The 12,039-nt window shown below is 31.7% G+C and overlaps 1 protein-coding gene, 1 long non-coding RNA gene and 1 pseudogene across 2 annotated transcripts; 2 read left to right on the plus strand and 1 right to left on the minus strand.

The window, feature by feature from the left end:
• Nucleotides 1-1,259: 1,259 nt before the first annotated feature.
• LOC100781789 (uncharacterized) lies at nt 1,260-2,371 on the plus strand. The gene has a single exon (XM_006586067.4). It carries the CDS (start codon nt 1,335-1,337, stop codon nt 2,118-2,120), a length of 786 nt encoding a protein of 261 aa, XP_006586130.1. The 5' UTR covers nt 1,260-1,334; the 3' UTR covers nt 2,121-2,371.
• Nucleotides 2,372-4,487: 2,116 nt separating this feature from the next.
• LOC113002338 (two-pore potassium channel 1-like) lies at nt 4,488-7,742 on the plus strand (annotated as a pseudogene).
• Nucleotides 7,743-8,887: 1,145 nt separating this feature from the next.
• LOC100811010 (uncharacterized) lies at nt 8,888-11,343 on the minus strand. Its single transcript, XR_005892475.1, has 2 exons — nt 10,610-11,343; nt 8,888-9,179 (listed from the first exon to the last, which is right to left on the minus strand). It is a non-coding gene; the product is annotated as an uncharacterized lncRNA (long non-coding RNA).
• Nucleotides 11,344-12,039: the final 696 nt, after the last annotated feature.

Genomic DNA, 12,039 nt, shown 5'->3' on the forward strand with positions numbered 1-12,039 from the left:
AATTTTCTAAAATTTAGCCAAATTGATTTGATAGTGTTCAATTTCACTGGTTTCTATTTATTTTGCTTACTGTTCCAAAACAATCTTGAGTTTGTTTAAAATGGAATAGATAGGAACGCAACAAGATGATAGCTGGGCATTGATAACATGATAAATAAAGCCTGCGTGTACTCTTCTTTTCTTGCTGCAGTTACAACGTTTTGGTTAGGTATGGTGGAAAAAGAACATGATGAGGAACACCCGTTGCCACGATGTAAAGTGTGCATTACTTGGAATGTTGCTGCTGTGACAAACTGACAATAGGGTTAACAAATAACTAGCTTAGTTGCTGCTCAATTCCAAGGTAATCATGATAAGACTAACAGAAAAGAGTACCATATATCATTTTGTTATTATTATAGTAGCTTACATCTAAAGGCTCTCCGGTTCTAACATAACCAACCAAATTAGCAATGTCGCTTGGATTAATTCCTAAGCAAAATCCATTCATAGCTTTTTCACCTGCAGCATCAGAACTTTTAATCCTTAAAATAATTTGTCTGGTGGATATATATATATATATATATATATATATATATATATATATATATATATATATATATATATATATATATATAGTTTGACTGTTGTGCCCCTGCACGCATGAATCCGACAATTGCATATTGAGCTATTGATTTGAATAAATTGTGTATACACTAATAATATACAAAAAAATATAACATTATTTAATTATAAGTTATTCTATATTATTAAATTTGATAACAATTATTTTAAAAATTATATCAACAATAATTTTTTATCAGTGCATAATGTGAAATATTTTACTCTAAAACTCATTAATCTTTAACTCTATTTAGGACTAGTGTGGAGTAGCATTGGATTGAAGGTGGCTTCCTTTTTCTCTTTCCTCCTCCAAGTCACTTCGATTTTGTCCTCTAACCCTCCACATGAAAGCCACTTTGGCATGTCAAGCTCAAAACTAGTGAACATGAATAACCCTTTGCCGATTTATGTGACAAATAGTAACTTCAAAATTGGCCATGTCCCATTGAAGTACCCATCATCATTTATTACAAAAGCCCTGAATAGAAGGTAAGTTTTGGGAGTTGGGATAACATCCAAATTATGCCACCTGCCATCATAATAATTTGCCAACCATGGGTATTTTTGGAAATTTAAAAAAAAACACTACAGTGATGTACCTATTCCCTAGTCCCAAGCATTATATAAGAGAGGCCCTCATGGCCTTAACACACAAACATTCCCATCTCATAACAACCTCCATTCAGAAACTCTCATTAGTTAGTTCCACTTCTTCCATTCTACATCGAAGTATGGATCATATTAAATCCCACAAAATAGAAGCTTTGATTCAAAGCACAAAATCCCACAACTACCTAATTAAGCTTATCCAATTGTTGGTCCCATTATCTTTATTTTCTTTCTTCGTTTCTCCATCTTCCTTGCTTGCTTTCCTCTACCACTTCAACCTCTACTTCTCTACATTTTCTTTGCAGCTATTTACTCACACCATAGACAAGAATTGCATGTTTCTCCTATGCAATGGACTCCTTGTATTTGTTGGCATAACAAGATCTTTATCTGGGTCTAGTGGTGTTGCTGAAAGTGAATCTTCTTCTAAGTATGTTGAAGATGGATCACAATCTCCATACTCAGATGTTGAGGCTAATGAGGCAATAATATTGGAGGAGAAGGAAGTCATAGAGAAAATTCATGAGCCTCATGGACAGAATACAGAAGCAGAACATGCAATAGAAATCAAGTACTCTAGTGAAGAAGGAGAAGAAGAAAGCATTGGAAACATAATTTTGGAAGGTGAAGAACAAGAAAAAGAAAAAGAGAATAAAGAATCAGTTTTGAAAGATGATAAGGAACCAGAAGGAGAAACTGCATCATTTGGGGCTGGAGAAGAAGACAAGGAGTCAGAAATTGATGAGTTTCTGATTGGAGAAAGTGTTGAAGAGGAAGAAGTTGTAGAAGAACCAAACTGGGTGTTAAGTACTGAGGAGTTGAACAGAAAATTTGATGACTTCATTAGAAAGATGAAGGAAGATTTGAGGATTGAAGCTCAAAGACAATTACTCATGGTTTGTTTTTGATTAGATACAATCATGATATTTTTCATATACCTTCTAATTTTTATTTTTATCTTAGGATTTCGAGGCCTAGTCGTTAGCCCCCTCCCCTCTACTTTTCTAGTATTATAGTTGTATTCCATAAAATTTGTGGACTTACACCCTCCAAGATGAGGAGGGCACTTTAGAGTAACATTATAGAATTGTAATTATTAATGAGAAAACAGTGTAAGATTCTGTAGAATACAAACAGTCAAGTTTTTTTTTTTTTCCAATGCCACTACACGTTCAAGCGTTCAGTACTTCAGTTAAAGGAAGATTCAGCTAATTTTTTAAGAAATATTTTTTCAAACATGTTAGAATTTTGTACTCCTTATTTGTATCTATTCCTTTAGAGGATGAAAGTCTCAATAATAGAAATCATTTCTCTGTCTTTCTAACTTGTTCATAATCAAGGTTGTAAAGCAGGGTCTTGCTTTGAAATTTTGGAACTTTAGTTAAAACAATTAGAAAACTTTTTTATAGTCATCTTAATTTAAAATTAATTACATTTAATCACTTAATATTTTTTAATCATATTGGTCCTTTTTATAAGAATCAAATTAGAGACTTATTTTTTTTTCATCATGACATTAACATAGAGTATCAACCAATTTTAGTGATGACTAATCTTCTTTAGAAAATCTTGTTGCTACCTTTTTATTTTTTATTCACAAAACTCAAACTTGAGATTTTACTTAAAGAAATTAAGTTTATTATCACTTGAACTAATGAGTTATTGGTAACTAAGTTTGATTTTATAAGAACTAATATAAAATATTTTCGTATTAATTAGTTTTTTTATAATAAAAAATACCTTTGATTATTGAGTTATTTTTTGAGTTCTATAACTAGTAGATACAAATAGATTAATGTCTTATGTTCTTTAAGAGTGTAGCAATGAAGAATTCTAAAAATATTTTATCCTCTGGTTTCAACCCAAAATTTGGTTTGAATTCTTGGTTAAAAAAAACTAAGTTGGGTTTCATTAATAAAGGGATAGGGGAAAAAAGCAACGAAGTTTCAATAATTTTTTATTTAAATGAGAATCCCATCTAATTTGTTCATTAAAAAGAGGTTAATGTTGGATGTGGGAAAAGCTTTCCCGGTGAATGGGTTATTTATTTTTGCTGAGTCCTAATTATATAATTATTTTCCATTATATTTGGGTAGCGATAAATATGTAAAAGAAAATGTATATTGATAAAGATTTTTTTTCCAAAATAAACAATTAAAACAATAAATATAATAATGATAAGAGAGATTAAAAGAATTAAATTCGATAAAATCATTTTAAAAAAGAATAAGAGTATTTTTTTGTAGCGTTGAGGATAATCTTGAAAAAAAACATATAAATTTAGAAAAACTTAATATTATTAACTGAATTAATTAATTTTCTTAATTTTTTTGAATTCGTTAATTGAGTTCTATAAAAGAACCAAAGAGAATAAATAACTTGTTGGGTCTCAAAATGACTACGTACATTGCTAATTCATTTAATTATATATAAATGGGAGAACAGGTTACTAATATAATATATTTTCAACAATTAAAAAAGACTTAGTATTGGAGTATAATATAAATGGGAGAATTAAGTATCAAGAAGTATTATTTTTTATTCAAAAAAACAGATTCTATTAATTTAATTAGTATGCATCAACTGTATAAACTGTGTTTATAAGAAAAACTATGTTTATAAGAATTTATCCACGACCAATGATCACTATGTCAATAACGTAAATTCCTTTCAAAGAAATGTCAATAACGTAAATCAAACATGGGGATCATTTTGAAGCAGAAATCGTTTATATTGACTTTTCTTGGTGCATATTATAGCAACCATTTATTGCATAAGTTAGCAACACTCACTCGGCTGCCATGCATCACAGCAGAAATGATGGGAGTATTTGGCAAATTTATTTCTATGGTAATACCTATAATTGGTAGGTTGGATTGAAGGTTCTAGTTTTGATTCTTTTGTTTATCAAAAGAAATAACTATTCTAAAAACACACCATTTTATTTTCCGAAAGTGGAAAGTATTTTCATATTAACTTTTAAAATTAAGAAAATTCAATATAATTAAGTTCTTATATAAGATGTTAGACTCTAAATTTAATTATGTAGTTATTTTACTTGTTAAAGGTATGTTAATATTATAACTCAAATTACATGATTTTTTAAATTTTAAACTAAAATGATTCGCATATTACACTTTTAAGAATTTTATTTTAATTTTTTTTTACTTTCATAGATTAATTGTAATATCATCATACACTTTCAGAACTAAAACTATATTTTACCTTTAGTTAAATGTAAATAAGTGATTTAGTAAGTCCCCACATTTAAGACTATGGGTTAGTTTAATGTTCACATATGACATGTTTTAACTAATCTATTTATAATATATAAAAACTAAGTTATTTCATATTATGTTGTCATGTCAACTAAAATAATGATGTGGAAGAAGAAGAGTATTCTTCTATTGAGTGATACTCACAATCTTTCAAAACCATATACAATACATTTCAATTGAATGATACTCACCTTTAAATGCTCAGTCTTCTGTATTCCCTTCTATGTACTTGTTCTTCATCTCAAGGTTTTTCACATACAACTTCGTTCTCTCTCAGATCTTCGGCGCAGAAGAACCTTCTTAAATTCGATCGCTTCTTTCATTTGCGTTTCGCTTTCTTTAGATTTTCGTCAATATTAGAAGTTCTACGTTCACGATTATGATGATGATGTTATAGCAGCATTATTTCGTGAATCATATTCACATCAAAGACCGAATTGCACGACCTCCAATCACATATGGCAACCGACGATAACCTCAATCAGACGAATTTGGAATTGTGCGAGCCTCTTCGCATCAAACCCCGGATCGCACGACACTCTATGAAACCTCAGTCAAACCCTCCAAATCGCACGACACTTGACGAAAACTCAGTCAAACGAATTTGGGGATGTATAAGCATCTTCACATGAAAGACTGAATCACAGGACACTCCCCCAATCACGAACACTCAATGAAACCTCGGTCAGACCCTCCGAATCGCATGACACTCGACAAAAACTCAATCAAAGGAATTTGGGGATGTGCAAGCATCTTCACATGAAAGACCGAATTGCAGGACACTCCCCCAATCACACTGCATTGTATAGTGAGAGCCTCTCCACAATTGCATACTTCAAATTTTTGGTCCTACACACATGCAAGACTTTTGATACTGAGTTTTGTTGATTTTTATTTTCACGTTTATGACATTTTTTTTTCTGATGCATAGATTTTCCCGTTGTAAAAAATAATTCTGCTAAAAAATATTCGAAAGATAGATGCAAAAATATGAAAAGAGGATAGACACTGTAAAAGCACAATATAACTTGAAAAGAAGGAGATTAACAGAGAGGTGCATCCAAATGATGGTATGTGAACAATTTATATTTCTTCATATGCAAATTATTTTTTGTATTAAATTAAAATTGAAATTCAAATTAGGCATTGGAATTTAAATTCAAATCTAATAGACATAAGTGTTTGATTTATGTCCTCTTCTTTAATATTGACATTTTATAAGCCAAAAACCAAATACACAGACACACACACACACACTTGTGTGAAAGTTGAACTATTAGTGTTTTATATAATTTTAAGTAAATGTGAACTTTTGTTAGGCTTAATTAATAGGTTGGTGAACTTGTATCTTCAGAATGTTCCTTTGTTTAAATAATCACATTGCCTCACTTTAGGGATACATGTAGACATTTTAAAATATATTGTTAGTCCTTGGTTGACAGCAACAACATATGGTCCCAGAGAAAAATAAGCATAAGAGTCACAGGTATAACTCAAAGGCATCATATTAACATTTGAAGGTGTATCACCCAAAAACTTAAAATGCTAATTTTAATAAATAAAGTCATTATATATTTTTGTTAATTTATTTATCTCCATATTTGTTTATGCAATTAAAGCTGTATGAAATAATGTGTTTCATGTTTTTAAGTCTTGATATTTGGAATAATATCCTTTATCTGCATTTTAGTTTTTAATTTACTAATATAGACTTTTTACATCTAAAGAAGGGTCTTTATTACTGATCCTTTTTTCCTAAAAGCATATGTAAAGGAGTCATTCATTTTGTGGTCACAGGACCCTGCAGCTCAAAGGCTAAAAGCAGTTAAGAAAGAATTTGGACCATTTGGATAAGTTTCTCTAGAAAAACTTTTAGGTGAAGAAAATAAAAGAAAATGAGATGAGATTTTTTATAAGTTAAAATAAGTTCTTTATTAATTAATTTATAGATATTCTTTCATTTTTTTTAGAGAAGTTATATGAAAGAACTTCTACAAATTAGCTAATGATTAACTAATGGAAAGTTCATTTTAGCTTATAGCACTCATCTTATTTTTATTTTTACTTTCTTCTCTTTGAATGTTTCTAAATAAGTTTATCCAAAAAGATCCTTATCTCCGTTGCAGAAGTGCTTCTCTTGCTGATCTTGCTCCTCCTAAGACAAATGGAAATGGATCAATTTCCATGTTCTAAGTCCCATCCATATTTGGGAAATAGAATCCAAGTTTTAGAGAAGTGATCGCATGCAGTTTATGTAGTTGTAGGTGTGGGATATGTAATCTTCTACCTTGTCAGGCACCAGAAGAAAATAGGCCATGTTCTTGATGCCATGTACTCTATAATTGTGACAATGAACCTTGGAAGAATTACACCACAAAAGCTAGCAGTAGTTGGAGAGCTCAAGACTTTATAAACCCTACACTAAAATTTGATACTTCAATGTGAGACTCGTCTCATTCCTTACGATTGGATTCTAACATCTTACCATGCTCCACAGACCCAGCGCTCACGCTGGCTAACTGTGTTGTCTCAAACACTACAATGTTGGTATCACCACCCATACCATTTGTTTACGGCTGATAAACAAAAAAAAAAAAAAAAAAAAAAAAACAGACTATGATACCAATTGATTGGGAGAACTGAACCACAAAATTTAGTTCTTGTAGTTGGATAGTCTAAAGCCTTCACTGGAATAAGTAGAATCTCATACTTCCATTGTTAGACTAAGTCCCTCATACCTTACAATTCGATATTAACACCTGTGCTTTTGTTTTTCCTGGAATGGCATTGGTTGGACTAATCCTGACCTAAGCAAGTGAGATTACTTGATTGAGAGACAGGAACCGATTTAAGCTATTATGCACATGGACCAAAAAGTTGGTCCGACTGAAATTTTGAAGAGGTTTAGATCAATAAAACGAGACTCTTTTTATTTATTTTTTTCTAGCCGGCCTCTTTCCTTCTTTTGATTCTCATGTTACAGGGATAATTTTCTTGCTAACTGGGGTATGTTGATAGAAGGTTCTCAGCTACTCAAGCAAGGAGACTATTTATGGTGTGTTGGATATTGGCAGGTACTATTTGCTTGGCTCAGCTTTTTCTCTGCATTGCAAAGTAAAGTAACCAATTTAGATTTGGAGGCACAAGATTTTGATAAGGATGGAACTGTTGGATTATTTGAAGAGCTTGACATTGATCAGTCTGATTCACTGTCAGTCAACTTCTGATTTAACACTTGCTCAGTCATCTTAATCAGACCAACGCATTATATACAAAAAGTTGTTAAAGTAGTTTGCATTTTTTACTTCAATGATGAAATGCATACCAGATTTCTGAGGAACTGGAATGCCAAATTTGGTGGGCATTTATTGAACGGGTTCCACACCCAAATTTGGTTTCTCAGTTTCCCTAGCACTGGCTACATGCAGTGTAAAGGGAGAATGTCCAACATGTTAGATTTGCAGGATAACATTAATGGTAAGTAGTTAATCAAGTCACTCATCTAATTGATAAATATTTACTTATGTATCTTGATTAGTCACTTTCCATTGCTATATCTTCTGCAAAGATTGCATCCATGATTGTTTAACTTACTATGTTACTCCTACCATGGCAAGCTAGTCACAGTTCTCAAATTATTCATTCATTTTTCAAAAACTGAACCCAAGTAGTTTAAACATAGGCCTTAAAAGCAAGGATCCGGATTCCCACAATTGGCTTTTCCATGCTATTTACACATTCAGTAACTTCACCAACTTAACCGTTGAATGAAAATCGGACTACTCATTTTATCTCCATAAACCAAACTTAAAATACAATCTGCTAACAGCTAGCATGGCCAAAAAAAAAAATGACAGCACCGAATCCAGTTTCTAAAAGCACATGCTGCTTTTGGTATAAAAAAAATTGCAAGCAGGTGCAATAAGATGAAGGAAGAGTTCTGAGGAAAATCAAGTGCTGCCTATTTTGTTGCTTGTCACTAGAATGCTACAAAGTTTCTTGGCATACCTGATTGTGGTGATGATAAGTTAAATGATCGATAAATTTTATGGATAAAGACAATTGTGGTCAAAGGAGATGGATTTCAATACGAAGAGCTTTGAGCATAATTTTTTTGTGAGTGAAAAAGGAAAACTTCTGAGATTTAAATTTAAAAAAGAAAAGAAAAAGGAGTTTTATTTCTAAAAGTCAATTTTTATCTCCTTTTTTTCCTTTCCATTTCCTCTTCAATCAAAAAAAAAATGTCAGCTATCTGTATTTTCTTTCCTTTCATCTAATTGTATCATTCCGGTAGGAGAATTAGAGAATAAATGTATGCGATTGTTCATGGTTGAGCAGCATTTACAGACATTACAAGGGAAGGGCAACAAGAATGAAGGTGGTATAGCTCAATTGAGTAAATCCAAAAAACCTACCAATTTATTAGATTGAAGTTAGAACAACCCTACAGGCAGGAGAATAAGAGAGAAAATATGTACTTTTACCATTCATGGTTGAGCAGCATTTATGGCCATTATAAAGAAAGGTAAAAAAAGTCCACAACACAACTGTGCTGGCTATGATATACTAATTTTAGTCTTTTAATCCCTTTATCTATAGTTGAGCAGCATCCTCAGTTACATGATATCTGTGATCTACTCTGGCCTATGCTATGCTATGCTAACACCATCTTCTCTTCACAATAATCACCTACAAAGACAAGAGTACAAACTGTGTAATTAGTTTTTATCTTCAACATTCAAATTCAAATTTTCCTGTAGATGCCTTGAAAAAATAGAGTACTAAGCACATGACAGTAATATTGTGCAACCAACATGGATGGCACATGGGGCACGTACGGTTAGATTATTAATTTCCTTCTCTGCATATAGTAGTATTTAATTATGAGTTAAATTTTGAACCAACACAGCAACAAGCACTAGAGGTATAAAAGGCATTAGGTTTTGGGATTATTGAGAAAATATATGTACGGTTTCAGAATAAGGGTTGAAAATTTGAATTGGAACGATAAATTTGTCCAGTAAAGAGAAAAATAAGGAAAGAGGTAAGAAAAATGAAAAAAAGATGTATGATAAAATAAATTGTATGAAAAATATTTCTATTTAGTGTTTATTAGTTTATGAAAGAATAGACAAAGGCATTGCCGACACTGCCACATTATGCGCGTGACCCTGCCAATGATGGCTCATCGGTGACCTAAGCCTTACCCTTGAAGATTGAACACACGGCTCAGTATCAGTGCTTTCAACTTCAAGTAATATAGACTTTTATATATACATCTTTTTATCGATTATTCTTTTCATTAGAGAATTTTTCAATCTTCGCTCACAATCACACACTGTCACTGTCGCAACCCCAGAACATTCCCATTTCCCATTAACTAAATCTATCCTGAGATACTCATTCAATTAAAAACTTAAAAACATTAAATCATTTTAAAAAATTCCAAATTCTAAAATCACATACATATAGCAGTCTTCTTTCCCATACTCAAATGATTTTTTTTAACTGTAAAAATTGAATAAGATACCAAGAGATAACACTGAGATACCATATCTATAACCCTTTGATTACTCATGAATGATTGAGGAACTGTTTAGTTATCTGCATAAATAATAAATCAGATAAAATTTTGAAATGGATAAAAGAAATGAAGGAAATAAAATTTTCAAATTTGAATTTTAAAAATTCAAAAGAAAAAATGATTTTTTTTATTTTAAAAAATCCTTTTTTTTTCCTTTTTTTTCTTTATTTTTATCCAATCAAACATAACATTAGTCTACACACGTTTGCCAAAAAAATATTTCTTTTCAAAAAACCTTTTTCTATCAGTTTGCTAATGCGTGTTTTTCATTTAATCTACATTAAATGATTATAATCAATTTTTAAGAAAATTGTTTCCCCCAATTCAATCTCAAGCAAATATGACAACAATGATAACATATTTTCCCCAATAAAAACTAGTACAGTTCTAAAACAAAACAACAATTAGTACATTACAATTACAGCAGCACTGATATTCAATTCACCCACTAATAATAGACAATAAATTAAATTTCAATAATACTAATAATTATGAGTATTAAAAAAGGTAATAAATTGAGGGTTTCAATTCTTACATAGACAGACATTCTCTCTCTGAATGGGGTCTCTAATCGGACTTGTGGGCGTCGAGTGGCGGGTTGTGATGGTGGCCGGCGACGAAGTCGAGGAGCTCCTCGGCGGGTTTGGGAATGGAAGCGTCGGAGTTGGGCGAAGTTTGCGTCTTGGCGAAGAAGAGAACGAGGGCGAGAAAAAGCGCGGTGGAGAGGAACAGTGGCCAGAAATAGGCGAGGATGTTGAGGAACCTCGGAGCGAGAAAAAGCACTGAGAAGATCGAAAGGGACACGAGGAGTGCCCCTCCGATGTGGTACCTGAACTTCAACAGTTGTTGTTGGATATCCATGGGAAGAAAGAAAGAAAGAAAGGAAAGAAGAGAGGGTGATGATTGTTATTGTGATTGTGATTGTGATTGTGATTGTGATGGGTTTGTGAGTGAGGGAGTGTGAAAAAAAGACGTTTAGTTTAGTACAACTTTATATTAATGTGGAGAGAGAGAAAAAGGTGAAAAAATATATTAAAAAGAAAACATTGTGGGTGTGTTGTTACTTGTTGCAGAGATTCTCTTTTACAGTAGACGTTTTCACTGTCGTGTATGTCTGTCGTTTGTTTTTTACTGGGGGTGATATTACCGGAATGACCTTTTCTTTTATGGGATTCGCATGCGCCGTGCGTGGACTCTAGTGACTAGTGAGGAAGGTTCAAGAATTCAAGTGTTCATTCCTTGACTTTGTTAAAAGTTTGTTTCAAGTTCTTTACTTTCATGGACCCTCAAAATAAAAAAAATGCTTCTTACCTTACTCTGGTTGGATTATTGAATAGTCAATGACAATCATGGTAAGGTGTAATGTAATGTAACACAAATGTTAAGCATAGTGTAATTTGGATATCCTATCTTTTTATAGGTTACTAACACGCGGTTCCAGACGTGTAATTGTGTATAGGTGACATGTCATAATAGTTTTTAATTAGTTTTAAACTAGTTTTAAGGGTTGAATCAGTTTTAAATTGATTTTTGAATTATTTTTTAAATTATTTTTTCAAATAAAAAAATTAAATAAAAATTAATTTAATTAATCAAACTGATTTTATAAAAATAATTCAATTAATCAAACTAATTTTATAAAATAATACAGTCATTTTTTTAACTAGTTAAAGAAAAAATTAATTTAATTTAACTTCCGTACAATTTGATTCAATTCAAACCTGTAATAGTCTGTCATCGTTTTGGATTCCGGCACATATGTATGAAAGTCTGTCACAAAAGTCATCCTCTTTAGGGGAAGTCGTCCTCACGGGAAGAGTCCTCAATGGGTCCTATACGGTCAATATATGCACAAATTTAATGAGAACTTTATAGATTTTTAACTCCTAACTCATGTGATGATATTCTTTTAATTCTTGTATAAACTCACTCGCTAAATCTACAAATGATGCATAGTACAAAAAT

Source organism: Glycine max, chromosome 8 (assembly GCF_000004515.6).
Source record: "Glycine max cultivar Williams 82 chromosome 8, Glycine_max_v4.0, whole genome shotgun sequence".
In the NCBI taxonomy this organism is placed as follows: domain Eukaryota; kingdom Viridiplantae; phylum Streptophyta; class Magnoliopsida; order Fabales; family Fabaceae; genus Glycine; species Glycine max.